The sequence below is a fragment of the Scylla paramamosain genome, chromosome 11 (assembly GCF_035594125.1).
Source record: "Scylla paramamosain isolate STU-SP2022 chromosome 11, ASM3559412v1, whole genome shotgun sequence".
In the NCBI taxonomy this organism is placed as follows: Eukaryota; Metazoa; Arthropoda; class Malacostraca; order Decapoda; family Portunidae; genus Scylla; species Scylla paramamosain.
This window is the reverse complement of record NC_087161.1, coordinates 28069468-28089543: the sequence shown is the minus strand read 5'-3', so window position 1 is coordinate 28089543 and position 20076 is coordinate 28069468. Positions and strand designations below refer to the sequence as shown.

General features: G+C 40.1%; 1 protein-coding gene across 1 annotated transcript; it reads right to left on the bottom strand.

Moving 5' to 3' along the window:
- Positions 1-10620: 10620 nt before the first annotated feature.
- On the bottom strand, positions 10621-17608 carry LOC135105176 (glycosylated lysosomal membrane protein A-like). The gene is made up of 7 exons (XM_064013252.1): positions 17350-17608; positions 16588-16839; positions 16227-16418; positions 15740-15855; positions 14959-15106; positions 13652-13941; positions 10621-13238 (listed from the first exon to the last, which is right to left on the bottom strand). Exons 1-7 carry the CDS (start codon positions 17419-17421, stop codon positions 13058-13060), a joined length of 1251 nt encoding a protein of 416 aa, XP_063869322.1. The 5' UTR covers positions 17422-17608; the 3' UTR covers positions 10621-13057.
- Positions 17609-20076: the final 2468 nt, after the last annotated feature.

Sequence of the window (20076 nt, the reverse complement as noted above, 5' to 3'; positions counted from 1 at the left end):
AGAGAGAGAGAGAGAGAGAGAGAGAGAGAGAGAGAGAGAGAGAGAGAGAGAGGGGGGCGGAATAACACATGATCCTGGCAAGCGTATTAAAGATAAATAAAATATGAAATAATGAAATGAATAAATAGATGAATAAATGAATGAAGCTAAATAAGTACGAGTATATAAGTAAAAGGGTAATAATCATGGAACTCATTTGGATGGGAGACATGACGCCAATGTCACCACAACAAAATGATGTACTGCATTGTGCACACTGCACAGATTTACCTTCACTCTACAAAAATGCTCCACTCCGCTACCCCGACCTCCCAAAAGGTCTCACAAATCAGTATGTATTTTGCAGATTGCCCCACTCACCCTTGCCCCGCGTTTGACGACAAAACTGTGGTGCATTATGAATAAGTATTGACGTGGAACTGGACTGTGTATATTCCGCCACAACCACCCTAGCAGAGGTGCCCTTTCCACCGCGCTGCGAGGATGACCACCAAGACGGCAGTAGTGGTGGTGGTTGCGGTGCGCGGCGTCCTTAACATCCTCAAGGCTCTGGGGGGCTTCCCTTACTCATGGAGCGACGCTCCCTCCTCACCCTCTCCCTTTCCATCCGGCCTCGCCCACACAGATGTGTCTTTCACTTCCGGTAACTCAGCCAGTAATGGAGACAACATGTTTGCTGGATGCTGGGCGGAAAAGAGAAAATACACATCCTGTCAGCAGCTGTGCCCCGGGCTGAGGCGCGGCCTCGCCCACAAAGTATGGGTGGTGGTCATGAGCCTAATTTACTTGGTTATTATTTTCATCACCTTTCATGGCTTTCTGAAGAATGAAATTCCCCAATATCTGAATTCCAATGCTATATTGTTCATAGGGCTCGGAGTTATCACGGGAATTGTGTTAATACGCCTGCTGTTTCATTTGGTGATGAGATCTGATCGCTTGGTGACTTTAGTAAGTCACTTGGACTCCCTGCCACCAGGACAGTCCCTGCACACTTGGGCCTCCATCCGCATTGCTTGTGGTATTCCGATACCGGTGACATTATTGGCAACCTCCACCTGTACCCTGATACTTTTCCCAGCGAGACAAAAGTCGCAGTCCTTAACTGACTGGTTTATGGGAATCATATTGTATTTAGGGAACTCGCTGCTAACTTTCATACTTTTGATGACGTATAATGCTCTGCTGTATCTGCTGTGTGTGGTGCTGGCTGCTCAAATGCGGGATTTGCGGATCACCTTGGAAGGCATGAGGGAGAAAAGGGGCGGGAGGAGCGTTCGTGAAGTGGCTGGGCCGGTGCTGTGTGACTTGTGGCGCGCCCAGACGCTCCTCAACACCTACCTTGGCCCGCCCGTCATGGTTATTGCGGCAGTAATGATCTTCGTATCCATCTCTAATGCCTATGACATTTTCACAATCGGTTCACTGAATGTCTTCAGCTATGTGTACGGCCTCGCCGACCTCCTGAACCTGGTGTACCTGTGTTACGCCCCGGGGATGGTGCACGACCAAGTAAGGGGACCTTGGACAATATTCTGAAACTCCCACGCCACACTTCGACTACTTTCAAAAGTTCTAGTTGAGATTACATGGATTTTCAGAGTTTCTTTTTTTTTCACGGTTCCAGTGACAAATTAACAAGATTTCTACATTATTTTAAGAAGAGAAACACTCGTGAGAACCCGGCTGATTATCTCTGTGACGTTTGAAAATAGTAATGGTGAGAGAGTAAAGCGTTTCAGAATACGGTCCTATAGGTAACTCCACCCCCCTTCTCTCTCTCTCTCTCTCTCTCTCTCTCTCTCTCTCTCTCTCTCTCTCTCTCTCTCTCTCTCATTTGCCCAATATTTTTCTGCTGTAGTCCCTGCCTAGTACAATTACTCACTTCCGTCCATTACTGGTATCATGTCACCCATTAATGAATGATTAATAAGGTTCTCGAGCATTTCTCATTTGCTAAGTTTTCTCAAATAATCTCAAGTATAGGTACGTTGGTTATGTTACTACTATTTTATTTATTTACTTTTAACGTGTTACAAGGAATGGTAATAATTTAGTCGCTGACTTTATGAATTACATAATAATTATTTTTTTTTTTTGTATTAGCAGTTTCCTCATTTTTGGATTAAAATACTGTCTTCATGAACTTAATCATACCTTCATAATTTCACTAATAATTATTGTCCATTCTTGCCATTTTATTACTATTTTTTTTTTTGTATTCTTTACTGCAGTATTTATCTTATTTAAATTCCGTCTCCACTTATAAAGTCCCATAACTTCCTTCGTGGTCTGCCTGCAGCTAGAGGAACTGCGGTTTGCGATGAGCAAGTGGCGGCTGGAGACCAGTGACAGCAAGACAGAGAAAGAGGTGAGACTGAGATGTCCTCCCATATAACTCTCTGAAAGATAAAAGTCCATTCCAAACAGTAAGAAAAACTTATCAAGCAGACTGCATTATCTGGATGTTTTTAGTACAAGTGTGTTGGACAGAAGTAAATAACTGGATTACACCAATTAAACGTGGGATTGCCAATGCTCTGACACGTCTAATGTTTTCAAAGGCCACAGAGATGCCTAGATAGATCGTTGTGATGGATTTTACAGTAATGATGTAAGACTCTTATTAGATTATCACAATAATCACGAAAGCATCATTGAATTGATAGCTTCCACTGATCCCTGTTAGAAGTTATTGAGATAAGGCGCCGGAATGTTTGGGAATGTTTTTTTTTTTTTATGTAAGACAGGCACCGGCCAAACGCAACAAAAATAGTGAAAAAAAAAAGACCCACTGAGAGTGCCAGTCCCAAATTAAAGGTCAAAAGGATCATCAAAAGTGAAGGGCTTGAAACCTGTGTAATTCCATGGTTTGTCTCTTCACACTCAGTATATTTGCAGATGAACAGATGGTCTTATTTCTTTGCCGCCAGCTGATGCACCTGCTCGACCTGGTGGACTCGTATCCGAACTTCAACATTGGCGGGTACTTCAAACTGTCCCGAGCCACACTGGTAGACGTGAGTGTTGATGACTGCCGACACACACACACACACACACACACACACACACACACACACACACACCAGAGGAATGACTGATTGACCAATATGAAACAAAAGGGAAGGCGCCGCACACACCAGAGGAGGCTGATTACAAGAGCGGTGGAATTTGGGTCTGCTATCTACGTTGTTGTCTTGGTTACTTGTCTCTCGCTTTCATCAAAATCAATGATATTAATGATTCCAGAATTGTTTTACGCTGGATAATACTTAAACACTGGAAATGCCAGACTTTTCTCCCACTTCCAAACTCCCCTTTTTCTCAAACTACACACACACACACACACACACACACACACACGTAGTTCTGCTGATCAATACAACTATTACTTTAAACACCAATTATACAACTTTGCGACTCCTCTCTGATCAGCGCCACACACACACACACACACACACACACACACACAAACACAAACATATTGACCAATACAACTGTTGGGTTACGTAAATATAAGGCCCTAGACGGTTAATTTCCCTGCCTCCCTCCCTGTCTGTACATCAATATTTAGCTTAACTTCCAGGTGTTTCCAAACTTAAACGCGAAGAAAAGCCAGAGTTAACCACTAAAATAGATAAATAACCGTCAAACAAGGCATACATAAGGAGAAGGTTACAGCCCCGTTCAGAGCGCCCACCATGAAAAACATGACGTCATCAGACCCAGACCGAGACTTTCCTTTCTCACTTCCCTGTCTCTTCGTCAATATTTCTCTCAATTTCCAGGGTTTTCCAGGCACTTCCAGACTGAAATGGGTAGATTGTAGTAGTAGTAGTAGTAGTAGTAGTAGTAGTAGTAGTAGTAGTAGTAGTAGGAGGAGGAGGAGGAGGAGGAGAGAGAGAGAGAGAGAGAGAGAGAATTACTGAATTGCAGCTCCTTTTCCGGCTTGGGCAGTACCTTCGCTCAGCATGTTAGGGTCTTGGAGAGTGTGCAACCTTGAAGTGTTTATAGTGTAGATAGATTTGGCTCAACATTCGCCCATAGACTAATTTTTTGCAGGACGAAAATGTATTTATTCTTAAGTGTATTGACATACCGTATGCTTCTCTCTCTCTCTCTCTCTCTCTCTCTCTGTCGACTGTCAAGTCATTCGTGGTAAATCCTATGAATACCCACAATAGAATGCACCGCTAGAAACAATGTAAAAGTAAAGTAATATGAAGTCCGGTTAAATTTGTTACATTCACTGACTGCAAGGGGAAGAGAGGGAGCCAGATCTAGAAGGCATATGTAAATAATTCCACTGACATGATCAAAACCTCAAGTCTGGTTGGTGCAGGATGGTCTGACCACTCCACTTCACACAGCACTAGAGCATATTGACTGATTCTTAAGGAGTTATGGTCTAGTAACAAACAATTAATAAAAACGGAAGAAAAAAGAAATAGCTGAAAAAAAAGATATCCACAGAACTATTGTATTTGTTTTGACTTGCATGTATGTATAACAACAATCTATATATTTGAAGTTAACATATATTTGGTATAACTGTTAACTCATTTAGACATGATCACTATAATCTAAAACTGACTGCCATACAAATAATACATTAACTTTTTTTTTCCCCCCCTGGTGCTTCAAGATGATGTGTCATTACAGATTCTGGGCTTCTCTGCAACATATCTGGTGGTGCTGATCCAGTTTCATGTTGGGGAAACTGACAAAGGCACACCCCCAGAGTAGGACCTTTCTCTCAACAACAGTATTCTCATAAAGTCCCCATAATGAGAAACAATATCCAGTGCCATTTCTCAGCCATCTAAGGAATTCCCATGACATGATTTCCCTGTTTTGTGTGTGTCCTGCAAGAAGCAAGGGATAAGAGGACTGGGGATTTCCTCCTGTTGTCTATGACCTTTCTTTGGGGTGATCTCAGTCCGGTGTATAGACTATAGACAGCTTTTGTATGTCTCATTATTTGGTTATTTGTCTATGTATTTATTTTATCTGTGTTTGATGCCTGTTCCTTGGAAGAGTAAAGTTTATAATTACATCCTTGAATTCCCTGCTTCCATCTCTCATTCTCCTGTCTCCACTTTTGTTGAGTTCCACTAGTTCTCTTCTCATGGCAGACATCCACTGTATCCCCCATCATATGCTCATGCACATTCTTAACCATTTCACTTCCTGCCATTCTTTCTTTGATCACACCACTGCACCATGCTGTGCCTCACTCCTTCAGCTGCTCCACATTTCTTTAGCTCACTTTTAGTAGATACACTAAATCTGGCATACTCATCTTTCATAACTTTCACTATCCATTCTCCCCACAACCCAGGCACTTCTTGAATATCTCACTTGGTGTTAGGGTTCTAAACATCCAGTTTCTGTCATTTTTAATAGAATCCAATAACCATATGTCTGCCAGACTTGCAAACATGGTGCAAGTGATGCAATCCACTAAGTATATGACACTATAGGAAAAAGCTAAAAAATAATGTCTAAAGTCTTATATACAAAATTAAGGCCTCATGAAGACTAATTTCAGCCAACTTGCTCACAACCATGGCTGGCTACTGGAAGTTATACTTATAACCTGTGATAAAAGTCATTTATACATCTGCTCTTCAGTTAATAAATTCTCAACTCTTGAGTGCTACTTCCATACCTATACTTGTCATACCTGACAGTTTTTTTTTCTCCCACATAGAGACACTTTTTAGCTTCAAAGAAACTTGAAGGAAGAATATTAATGGTGAGTAACATCAACATCTGTCATTACTGTACAAGTACCAGCTGTTCCTTGCTCAGCAGCACCAATGCCATCTGTCGGCTTTCATAATAATAAAATAACATGTTACTGTAAATATGAAACAAACTTGTACAGTACTGAATGTATCACATTTTGCCGCATGACCATGAGAGTGTGAAAAACGTTTCACTATTTCCCTGAGACCATTACTGGTGGGCTGGACTACACAGTAAACATTACAACGTTCATGTAGCCGCCGTATACGCACAACTTACACGACGGCTAGAGATACATTGTGGTGTGCCATTTTATGTTTTCTTTGTTAGCGTTATTTATTCGTAGATACTGGTTGTTATACATGAGTAGCGTCATGAGTAGTGTATGGAGTGTAGGGCGCGCCCGCGCGCCAGCACACCAGAGTGAAAGGGGAACGCAGGTCCGAGGGGACGCGTTGCATTTGCCCTCTCGGCTCTTTCTCTCATCGACGGGTCGGTTGTTGTGGCGTGAGCGCTGATAACACACCTGCGACATAATGAACATCATGTGCTGTAGGGGCCCAGCAGCGTCTCGGGTCCAGCGTTGCCAGACGTACGATAATTATTGTACAAGTACAATAATTTTTGCCCGTGTACGATGTACAATGGGACTCATACGATAATACGATAATTTGGGAATTCGTACGATATTTTTATGAAATATACAATAATTTGAATGAAAATTAATGTTATCAATATCAGGCAATGCTAAATTTCTTATATAAATTTGAATAACAAAATAAAAACCTGAAAGTGCCAGATGTATTGCTTTCCTTACGAGACAAGTCTCACCATATGGGTGAACAAAAGGTCTCGTTCTTGTCTGCGACCAGTCCGTCCGCTACCCGAGTCCCCGAGTCCCCGTTCCATAGTCTCGTAGTCGTCAGCAGCGTTACCAGATTGTTTTGGCCATATTATCGTACTACACAGGTTGAAATTACTGTACTTCTGGTAAAATTATCGTACATATGTAATTATTCCAAATATTATGCAAAACTGCCACTTTCCAAATACAGCAGAATTTAGGATATATATATATATATATATATATATATATATATATATATATATATATATATATATATATATATATATATATATATATATATATATATATATATATATATATATATATATATATATATATATATATATATATATATATATATATATATATATATATATATAGAGAGAGAGAGAGAGAGAGAGAGAGAGAGAGAGAGAGAGAGAGAGAGAGAGAGAGAGAGAGAGAGAGAGACTCCGCCAGTAATTTCTTCATTGTTACTCGTTCACAGACGGCAAGTTCTGAGACTCCCTCCTTCTCCCTCTCCCTCGCCCTCACAAGATGTCGGTGCAGATAGAAAAAAAGGCGCTATGAGTGTTCAGCCCTCCCGCGCGGCTGGAAAAGAGAGGAAGTGCTGAGGAAAACTGGGCTGACTTGCGGTAAAGTAGATGTGTATTATTACAGGTAAGTGTGTGTTTGTGTTTATGTTTCCCTCCCTCTCTCTCTCTCTGACAAATAAAACCAAAACAGCAAAAATCTACGAAATTATAAAAAAAAATGACAAAACTCTCTCTCTCTCTCTCTCTCTCTCTCTCTCTCTCTCTCTCTCTCTCTCTCTCTCTCTCTCTCTCTCTCTCTCTCAACCCCAATGGCAAGAAGTTCCGAAGCAAGCCCCAGTTGACCCGCTACTTCGGTGATACTTGACCTTTCCTCCTTCGATTTTCAGACTGGGAAGGTCAACCCAATGCTGGCGAGGAAGAACAAAAAGCCCCGTGGTACCCTCTTTGATTACAGGTGTGTGTGTGTGTGTGTGTGTGTGTGTGTGTGTGTGTGTGTGTGTGTGTGTGTGTGTGTGTTTAAGCAAACTTAACCTAATCTCTTGAACTACAGGTGTGTGTGTGTAATAATAATAATAACAATAATAATAATAATAATAATAATAATAATAATAATAATAATAATAATAATAATAATAAACGATTTATTATTTAGGCAGTTAACAAACTGAAAATGTACGCGCGCGCGCGTACATTTTCAACACACACACACACACACACACACACACACACACACACACACACACACACACACACACACACACACACTGCATAAGCATATGTACAACGAAAGACAAGGCAACACACACACACACACACACACACACACACACACACACTGCATAAGCATCTGTACAACGAAAGACAAGGCAACACACACACACACACACACACACACACACACACACACACACACACACACACACACAAACAAACACACACACACACACACACACACACACACACACACACACACACACAATGCATAAACATCTGTACAACGTAAGACAAGGCAACACACACACACACACACACACACACTGCATAAGCATCTGTACAACGTAAGACAAGGCAACACACACACACACACACACACACACACACACACAAACACACACTGCATCACCATCTGTACAACGAAAGATAAGGCAACACACACACACACACACACACACACACACACACACACACACACACACACACACACACACACACACACCTTGAAATACCTTGAAAAAAACACTGAATATTTACTGGGAGGGACTGGAAGGGAGTTAGGGAAGGTACCACTCTGATGAAGTCACAGCTGGGGGGGCTTGTGACGTCACGGCTGGGGGTTGATGACGTCACAGCCACCGTTATTTACGTACGTATTTCATTTTGAAAATGACCCCTCTAGAAAACGCAGCTAGACAGGAATGCTTTATAAATTCAGACTTGCCACACATTTTAACTAATGCCAAAAATAACAACACATTTCAAAACGCAGTAGTATTAAAGATATTTAAAAAGAAGTATCTGGTAACTGTTGGAACCTTCACCACATATAAAATCGTTTAAATGCCCACCCATTCTGGCTTAAACATAACGGAAAACACTTTAAAAAATCTGAAATATTTTCTAAAACCATTTAAAGTGAGCTGCAAGCACAAATAAAAAATCTACCGAAATAAAATTCAATATTATTGGAAGTTGAACACGAATAAAAACAAGTGTACGGTGTACGCATTTCACTGAGCGGGACGGCAACACACTTAAAAAAACACCAACTATTTTTTAAAACCAATAAGAACCTAGTACAGGCTGAAATAAAAAATTTAGTTTTGGGACCGTAAAAATATACGCCGAAAACGGCCCTCTTATTTACACAAAAACAACGCCAAAATCACCACTTTTCACGCAACTCATGCGCTCAAATAACTTAAAAAACAACGAAATATTTTTACAAACCATAAAATCTTAGCTAGAAGCCGAAATAAAATACTTAGGAAATAAAAAAATAATACTGGAACCGGAGGGGGCTGGGGAGCCTTATCCAAGATGGCGGTGGGGGGCCAGTGGAGGGGACGACCAACCCTTCTCACTCATTTAAACCCTCGCCAAACTTAAACTAAGTAATGGCAGGTATATTTAACGAGCGGATATTAAACCTTGGTCATGTGGCTCCGCTTTGCGACAGTATTGGTTTAAAACACTGACAGATAAGGCAGATAATGGCTGATAAATAGAGACGACCCAGATTGTTTACATTTTCATTAAGTTAAATTTTACGGTTTTTAGGAACGAGACGAGGCTGACACAGGGATATATTGTGCTGGAAGTTAGGTGAGATGCGTTAAAATGAGTTAAAACCGTGGATTGTTCAGTTATTCATTAAAAAGTTACGTTAAGTTACCTAAATTTATTCTAACACTTCCTGACCTTACTTTCCCTGTGGTGGTGATGATGGTGGTGCCTCCTCGTCACTATGGCTGGCTGTCTAGCACCTTCTCACAGCCAAACTTTTCTTTATTTTGCTTGTTTTCACCCACTGCTGCCTTCGGGTGTCCACTGCTAGAGCCCACGCCTTCCTCATTACCAACTAAAAAAGGTTTAACTCATGGGTAAGCCTTGGCAGCCACTGTGTAGGCGTGGTTACACACACACAAAAAAAAAAAAAAAAAAAAAAAAAAAAATTCTGTCAGGCTGGGAGTTGAAACAGACGCGTACTAACACCACCCATAGAGCAACACACTAACTAGTTAACTTGTCAGTCAGCGTTGCCAGATTGTTTTGGCTATATTATCGTACTACACAGGTTGAAATTATTGTACTTCTGGTAAAATTGTCGTACATATGTAATTATTCCAAATATTATGCAAAACTGCCACTTTCCAAATACAACAGAATTTAGGTTTTATATATATATATATATATATATATATATATATATATATATATATATATATATATATATATATATATATATATATATATATATATATATATATATATATATATATATATATATATACAGAGAGAGAGAGAGAGAGAGAGAGAGAGAGAGAGAGAGAGAGAGAGAGAAAGTGTATATGTGTGTGTAATGAAAAAAAACAACAATGCCCTTAACAAACAAAACACTTTCCTAAATACATATCATTAATAATTGGAGAAAAACTACAGGACACTTCGTTAAGTTGTTTACTTACTATGTAGGAGATTACTGGTCTTGTTCTTCTATATTGTATATGTTCTTCTACACATTTCATAATAAAGATTCCTGGGCAAAGTTTCAATCACTGTCAAACACTACTGTGTCTTGACTTTCTGAGCAACAGAGGAGGGAAGATGGTCTGCAAACTGTAAGATTATAATTCTGCATCTAGGATAAAATTGACATACAGTGTGAAACCTCCGCCCTACAAAGCCACATCACCACATCCGCACTAACCCTGTAACTCCTCACAGTGTCTCCATCCTTATGAGGAACAGCTAAGTTAAATAGTCATACTATTTTCATAATATTTATTACATTTTAAAATAATTCCTATGCTATCAAGATGCATCTATTTTGCCTTGCACTCTCTTAACAGACATTCTAATGAGCATCTTACTTGACAGAAAAGTGATACTTCACTCAGCACGTTTCACAACCGCAGTACCAGAGTCTATAAAATTTCAATAATGAAACACAAGTATGCTCATAAATGCTGAGTAACGAGTTGATTCCATAAATGTTACTGATCCATGGTCAGTATCAGTTATTTGTTTCCTTCAATGCACTGTACATTCTACAAGAGAAACCCTCCACAAACTTCTGAACATTACAAGATTCCAAAAAATAAAGTGATAAAATTCTGAGGCACTTGCAGCTTTGAGGCATCAAGAGGCTCACTGTGTTAACAAAGAGCCACTGCCAACACAAGCTGTCTTCACACCACCTGGGCAATCTGGCAGATGACAAAGCACACTTCAAGACAAAAATGTGCCACTAAAGCATCAACATGACCAGAAATGTCTCTAAACAACAAAATATTGATACTCTACCGATGCACTGGTAGGATGTAAACTTCCTGTTGGAATAAAAGTGAGCAAATACTGATACAGAGAATCACACCACATAAATATTTACTAATAATTCTATTTTATCTATGATATTAGGCATCCCAACACCTGACATACAGGCAATGAGGAAGATAATGGCTGACTATTACCACAATATCTACCTACTTGTAAGTTTAATTTAAAAGTTTATTATAATATAATATTGAAAATATATACTTTCTTATAAATAAAATCTTACACATATATCCCACTTAATACTACAGACATAATTATAGTAGATGAGTAACTACAGATGACTTTCTTAATTAGGAAAATATCCTTGACTTTAATTCTTACAATACCCTCAATAAAATAAGATGAATGAATGGGATACAAACACTTTGCACTTGCAGATTTCAGTAAGTCTGTGGGATTGTGTTTAAGGAAGTGAATACCTGTTTGTGGCGTCCCACTCTGAGTCAGTGAGGGACATCCTCATAATATTTTCTTATTAACATTTACAACTGTTTTCTTCACCTTAATTTTTAATAATATCACCAAATAAACATTCTACTCAACCTCTTGGCAACTATATTTTCTCAGTGTGTTTTCTCTCCTCCAATGGGCTTGCACAACACTCAATCATTTGTTTTTTGCTCCAACTTTCTTTCACATGTACAGTTCAGTGCATGGAGTGTTGTCACATTGTCAGAAGGTTTTGGCCACTGGACACCCCTGACCTCTGGCCAGGTACTTGTGGTTGTACTCAAGTGTATGCACACTCACACTGTGTATGTGTGTGTGTGCATTTAGAGTATAATCATATCAACCAATTTTAGAAATGTGATTATGAATGTCTAACTGAAATGACCATCACCCAGAAATGAGGTACCAAACGGATGTTTATTTACCCTTATTCATATGGTTCATTAAATGTTGATGAATTCATAATGTAACATTAAAAATTGTTCATTAAAAGTTGATGAATTAACATCATAATAATTATAAAATAACATGAACATTATGAGTAAAAAACATGATAACACTGAGTCACGTCTCAAGAGTTGAGCACAGCATGAAGCATCAGGATGCAGCAAGTAAGCCAGAACTGATGAGGTCTTTATCTTTGGGCTAGGAAACATTCAAGCCATGAAATATAGACTGCAATACTTCTAAACTCACTGATAAAAGCAAGTACTCTGTCCCCTGAGTAAGGTCACTATAAGGCGAGTTGTGAGTAAAGGCACAAGATGAGAAAAATGGTGGAGATAAATCACAACAAGAGAACAGTGAGAGGAACTCTTGGACATGCAAGATGTTCTGAGCCACACGTTTAGGAATGTAAACTGATACTAGTGTTTGGAAGGAGGTGTGAGGAGGCACCAACACAAGGCTCAAAATAGAGCAATTACATTATTGTAAAAAGGAGTGATTTCACCATGAATATTTGGTTCACAACATTGTTAACTCACACATTCATAAAAAAATATCTAACCAAGATTTTCCCACAAAAATATATAATGTATACATTGTATAATGTTACAAATCTATGTAACATTATTAAACAGCAATATATTCACAGCATTAACTATGTATATGTATTATCTCTAGTTAATCTTGCTTGGAAAAATACATCCAGCTAATAAATATCAGCTGAGCCTTAAAAGCATCTATACAGAAAACAACATTTATGAATAAAAATATACAAAACTCATAATGGCTTTGGGTCATGTGAACTGTAAAAATAACTAGCAAAATGTTGAAGTAAACTGAAGAAAGAATTAATTAAAAGAATTTTAAAAACTCATGTGCAGGATCATTAGTTGGTAGGTTTTGTGTGTGTGTGTGTGTGTCCCATCATACTGGCCTGGCTGGGTGGGTGGCTGGATGGAGGGCAGACAAGCTACTCAGCAGTGATAAGGATGGAGTCTGATGAGCTGTGGCGACGCCAACGGCGGACAGCAAGCACCATACAACCAACCAGGAACATGGCGCCTGGCAGCACCACACCGAGGCTGATCACCACCACCACCAGTGTTGAGAACGTCTCCTTGGGGGGCTCTCCCTCACCTATTGCCACTGTCCTGCAGGGGTAACAGAACTGTTGTAAGAAGGAAGAATATGGCCAGTGGGAATTATCAATCTAACCTAAGTTTAGGATTACAATGGGCTCCATGAAATGGGGGCACTATTAGTTCCTGGCTTGCATACACCAACCAGTACATTGTGACCAAACACAAAGCTCAGGGAATGAAAGTTAACCACAGGTCCCCAGATCCTGGTAAACTCTGCAACTCCCTGCCTATTTCCTCCTTCCTATATCTTGAACTCTCTCAAGAAGGAGATTTCAAGACACTTATCTTCCAACTTTCAACTATCCTTTTTGACTTCTGTTTGACAACTAGCACTCTAGTGGGCCTTTTTTTTTCAGACTTTTAATTGCCCTTGGCTGGTGCCTCTCTTACATGACAAAAAAGTAACTCTTACAGCCACATACCAAGTAGTATAATTCTCTGCCTCATAGTAGCCATCCTTATACTGGCCAAAGCTGATGATTGAGGTGACTGCCGCACCAGACAGAGTTAGGTTGTCGCCCATCACAGCATAAGCCAGCGACTTCCTGAGAGGTTCTGTCAAGTTGACCAGCGCTGGAAGGGAGGTGTTGAGATTGGGGATGGTGGCTTCACTGATGTCTCTGTCTGAGGTGAGGTAACTGACTGGCCGCCACTGCAGGTAACCCCCGGCTTCATCTCCAGCCCGAGCCCCGGCACTCGTCAGCTGATCAAGCTAGTGAAGTAAAAAAAAAACAAATAAAATAATGATAATAAGAAATAAATACATAAATAAATAAAGGAGGGTGAGGAAGAGAAAATACTTACTATACTATGGTTAGAGAGTTTGGATATCTAAAAGCACATAAGACAAGTTGAGAAATGAGAGATGTTTCAATGACACATATAAAGAATACAGTACAGCCTCTTGATGTAAGTACAGGTCTCTGGAGTGACCCAGTAAACAAGAAAGAAGCAAGGGCTATACAGAAAGTGGTGTACAAGACCAGATGAATAAGATATACAGAAATAAAGGATCACAGGTGTGTTGCATTTATACACTGGGATTAGATCAATACACACATGAAGTACAATGAGAACAGCATTATCATCATTCTGCTCTTGTGTCATTATGAGGTTAAAGCTCCTTAACTCATGTCTCATACCTGTTTTCTTCAAGCTGAACTGAAGACCGCTGAACAACACAGGACAAGCACAAAATGATCTCTGCCTGGCCAAGGAGGTGAACTCTCATCCTCTTGGTTGGGAGTCAAATCAATTACCAGGACAATTCAAACATTGCACAAGACTTTCTAGTTTCTCTCACTCCTATTCTGTCCACTTCTCTAATGCAAGAGTTGACCAGTATTCTCAATCATTCATCTCTTTTTCTGGTCAACTCTGGAACTCCTGCATGCTTCTGTATTTCCTCCTTCCTATGACTTAAACTCATTCAAGAGGGAGGTTTCAAGACATTTATCCTCAAATTTGGGATGATCCTTTTTGACCTTTCTTTAGGAGCTGACATCTCAGTGGAACTTTTTTCTTCAGTTTTTTGTTGTTCTCTTACTTTAAAAGAATAAATAAATAGATAAAAAAAAGAAACATTTCTCATGGTGTAGTGGCAATGAGGCAATGGGGTGCTTTGTATATATAACTTACCTCTTGTCAATAATAACTTTCTTGCCACATCAAATGAAATACTGGTCAAACAAAGTTGTAAAAAGCAAATGCAGACCATGCCCAAACTCACATTGAAAACTCCTGGAGTGTGCTCATCATCCAGGGACTTCTGAGTGTGAAACTTTAGACCAAAGTCTCCGTCCTCTTCTTCCGCCTTGTGCTCCGAGCTGAACACCACCACATCCATGCCCCACCGTGTCTTATTCCAGCTGTTTGCCCTGCATTACCACAACAAACAGTTTGACATCACGTTAAAAGTGAGAATAATGAGAAATTTGTCGTTGCTGACTGAAACACTGAACAGGATTATCAACACTTGATACTAAAGTGTGAAGTTACATTACCATAATTATGCATAAGTACAAATTTTCAAAGTCAGTCTCCAGATGATATGCAACACTATCTATGTGATTTTGAATAAATGCACAACTCAACTTTGTCACAAGGAAACAGAGATTTTCTATATTTTTGTCATCCTCAGTACAACAAAGGAATTCCTTTTTGTCATACAAAAGTCAACTTTTCCAAGCAAATGTTCCCCGTGTAATACTGGCTTAAGGCTCATCCCAGACTACCATATAAATACACACACGTTTAATGAAAATTCACCTCCATAACACTAGACAATGGAGCTTCTTCTCTCATGGCATGTTATTAGAATGACAAATAAAAGAAAATTTCTATGGACATTTTTACATTGGAAATTACCTAAAAATTACCAGTACATGATAATGGATGTTGAGTTAAGCAGTGGTGGTATCTATGAAGGCAAATGGCAATCAAGAGCATCAAGTTTTGTAAAAGGCTGATGATGCAACACCAAGATGCTAAATAACTTTAATGGGACTCACTCTTCTGTGAGGTTAAGTTTGAAATGGTCCAGGATGAGGTCAAGTTGTGCTGAGTTTGGAGTGTACAGGAGGTGAGGCAGCACACTGCTTCGTCCGTCTTCCCCATAGGCCGACACCTGCAGGGGAAGGAAAGGCAGGCTGGATCAATACACCACAACATAAACATTAGCCTGTATATGTGTGAATGCATCATACACATCACAAATTCTGACTGGTTCATGCACCAGTCCCTTATATTCACTCCCAAGTAACAATTTTTTTACATACATATTAGTTTTGCAATATATAGCATTTCTCTGGCTGCTGTCTGACATGAAAGCTGCTGTGTTCTTCAAGCTTTCACTTCTCATCACTCTTTTTTTTCTTTTATACTCAACCATGCCAATTTGTTTCCTTCCCTGTGACACCAACCCTTCACACACACACATCCTTCTACATTCACCCCTTCCTTACCTCTTTTGCTCATTGCCCCTGGAAGTCCTCATACCTGCATCAGTATCCTGGTTTTGTTGGGAAGTGGAGTGTCTTGGAAGTGAGTGGTCTGGAGTTTCACAGCCACCTGGTGTGGGGAGCGCGGCAGCACCTCTGCACTCCAGGTGAAGTCTGACACTGGCACTCGTAATGACTCATTCTGATCCTTGAATGCACCTTTATCCTTGGGATCATTGTACAGGATCAGCTGCACAGAGAAAGTTTTGATTGACTGACTGCAATAGAGGAAACTATGTGTTTCATTAGGGTATCAAACATTGGAAGCAAAACAACACTATAAAAAATTATATAAGATGGAATGCAATAATCTTCTACAAGCCAGTGATGGTGACACATTTGCATCAGCCAAGACTTACACTGGGAATCACGAATCCAAAAACATGTGAAGGCTGGCTTTGGAAAGTGACAGATCTATTAGTTCCATTACGAAGGGCATCCCAGTCCACAGAGACATTAGGTCCTCCCGTCCCAGCCACTACGAGGAAGCTGAGAGTCTCCTTTGCCCCCCACAGGTGATGCAGAGTGTTGTTGGCGCCCTCCCCAGCCGTCACCACTAACCATGGCTCCTCACACTCCTCACACCCAGGGTTCACCTCAGGATCTGTGAGCTGAGAGTGATAGGCAGGCTTTAGGAGTACTGTATGATGCAATGGGAAATGGAAAGTGAATGCAGGAGTGGTGGCTACATGAAGACACTTATCTTTTAATATTGGATGGTGCTTTTGACTTTTGGGGCTGGCACTCTCAGTAAGCCTTTTTTTTTGCCAGTGCCCCTCTTAAAAAAGAGATGAAAGGAGTGATGAGGGAAACAGAGAAACAGCAGAGGATGAGAAGACTTTAAAAGGCATATTTGTGTGATGTATGGGAAATGGGACATGAATAGAAGAATGATGCCCGTGTGAAGGAGAGATGAGGCAACAACTAGCGAACTAGAAAACATACTGCCACAACAACAAGAAATTAAACCACAAGAGGCCGAGACCCCGTGACTGGTGGCTGCTACCCTACACACCAACTAAACAAAAGTAATAAAAAAAAAAATATCCCTAGTTCAGCCACCCCGCCCCATAACACTAGTACTTCTACACCACCAACAAACAAACAACGATAACACTTACATTTCTGGGGGGGAGGGCAGCTACCACCACCACCGCCGCCAGTATCACCACCACCACCACCGCTCCTCTCATATTTACTGGCTAACCTTCCCTGGACGTCAGCAGAACAGCTCACGTGTACCACTGACTGAGCTAAGTGAAGCCTGAAATATAAGCTGGTGAGTAAATGTCTCCCACATGTGTAAGCAGGGCAATGGTGGGATTTCACGTGGTTGTGAATACTCCCTTCTTTGCCTCTTGTCACTATCAGCTGACTGGTGGTGGTGGTGGTGGTGGTGGTGGTAGGTTTACACTTTTCTAACGGTGCGTCTATATTCCAGCGGGTCTATATTTATAATTACCTTTCGTAGGATCTATATTTATAATTACCTTTCGTAGGAGGTCTATGTAATTATTTTTCGCAGTAGGTCTATATGATTATCTTTTAAAGGAAGTTTATATAATTATCTTTCTCAGGTCTACATAATTCTCTTTCCCAGGAGGTTTATGTAATTCTCTTTCGCAGGAGGTTTATATAATTATCTTTCGCAGGGTCTATATAATTATTTTTCGCAGTAGGTCTATATAATTATCTTTCAAAGGAAGTCTATATAATTATCTTTCTCAGATCTACATAATTCTCTTTCCCAGGAGGTCTATGTAATTCTCTTTCTCAGGAGGTTTATATAATTATCTTTCGCAGGGTCTATATAATTATCTTTAGTAGGAAGTCTGTATAATTCTCTTTCTCAGGTCTATATAATTCTCTTTCACAGGTCTATATAATTCTCTTTTACAAGAGGTCTATATAATTTTCTTTCATAGGTCTATAAAATTATATTTCGCAGAAGGTCTACATAATTTTCTTTCTCGGGTCTATATAATTCTTTCTTCTGCAAAAGAGAATTATATAGACCCTGCGAATGATAATTATATAATTTACTTTCGCAGGAGGTCTACATAATTCTCTTTTGCAGAAAGTCTATGTAATACTCTTTCGCAGATACACCCTGTGAGCTTCTCTCGGCGATGGTTGATGGCTGGTGGTTGGTTGCTGCTGGGGTGCGAGGAGAGGTCTTGTGGGAAGCACGATTTTTTTTTTTTTTTATCTCACTAGCGTGGGTATTAGATAAAATTTGCATTTATTTTATTTATCTTTTATTTAATGTGTTTCATTGTATTCATTTTTAATTGTATTTTATAACTTTTAAAGTTTGTATTTATTTATTTATTTGAAACAAAACAATATATACACACATTCATTCCTTCACACATGCTTCATTCATACCGGATTCCTGCTCCTATCACTACTGTCATATTGTATTGGGTTTGCAGCACAGCAGAGGTTCAAAGAAAGCCCAGACCTGTGCTGTTCCCTGTAACTTATTAACTTGACAACAATAATTTATAATAAATCAAACTATTATTCATATATCAGTGGCTTGCATAATAACTAGAGGTACAATCCCAGTGCAATGAAGACAGTGGTGCACCTCTCAAGTGTGGCGCTAAGCATGATGTGGAGTTTTATGCTTTGGAAGTATGTGGCCAGCTGTGCCATGCCTATGCTCCTGGAGTGTAGTACGGTGGTCCATGAAACTCCATTTCCACCAGGGGCTGACGGGACTAAGTGTGTGTGTGTGTGTGTGTGTGTGTTGATGTCTGACCCACCCCATGTAGGATTGCCTGTCTGGTGTATAGATAGATAAAAAAATATCAACATTTCAGTCATTTATATAACTAGGATGTATTCAAGGTTAAAATAACAACACAAAATATTACAAATTATGTAAATAAATCTCTATAATAATAATATAATAATAATAATATGATTACAAATTTTTTTTTTCACAACCTATTGTAAAGAGAGAGAGAGAGAGAGAGAGAGAGAGAGAGAGAGGGTCACAGTCCATGTATAAAAGGAGGCTGAGGTTGTTAAGGAGGACAGGCTGAGGGGATGCCAGCGGGAAAGATTCGAGTACCTCCTAGTGAACGGGGATCGCATCACAAACCCAGAACAAGTCACCAGCATCTTCAAGACACACTGGCACAATACTTTCCAACCACACCCTCTCCCACTCCATGAGCCCAGTATTGCCTGGAGTCCTACAAGGCTCTGTACTCTCCCCCACCTTTTTCAACATGTATACAGCTGACTTGCCCCCTCCAGTTCAAAATGATTCATTAACCATTCAGTACGCGGACGATGTAACCAGGTCGTTAGATCTCACCGACAAAATTCAACGGGAACTGACGGCGACTAGCCTATGGGAGATGAAATGGCGAATTCTCTCCCATCCCGAAAAATCAAGTCACCTACTTTAACATAAAAAAAAAAGTCTGCCTCGCCAAATTTCACTGAACAACATTGTTCCACACCCCACCCCAATCCCCATCAGTAACAACAATAAAGTGCTTGGCCTCACCATCGACAAGCACCTCAAATTCAACATACATATAAACCAAAAAGCTGCCATAGCCGCCGTGGCCCTGAGCAACCTCGAAAGATTTCGCGACAGCAACGCGAAAACAAAACTACACCTTTTCAAAGCTTTCATTCTCCCCCTTTTAACCTACTGCCCTCTTGCACTCTCTCTTTCTGCTCCCACTAACCTCTCAAAACTTCAGAGGGTCCAGAATCGAGCAATTCGTTTCGCCCTTGGAACGAAATGGTTCGATTTTCGGTCCTCTCTCTCTCTATTCACGAGGAGTCCAACATCCCCCCTCTTAACATAACACACTACAACA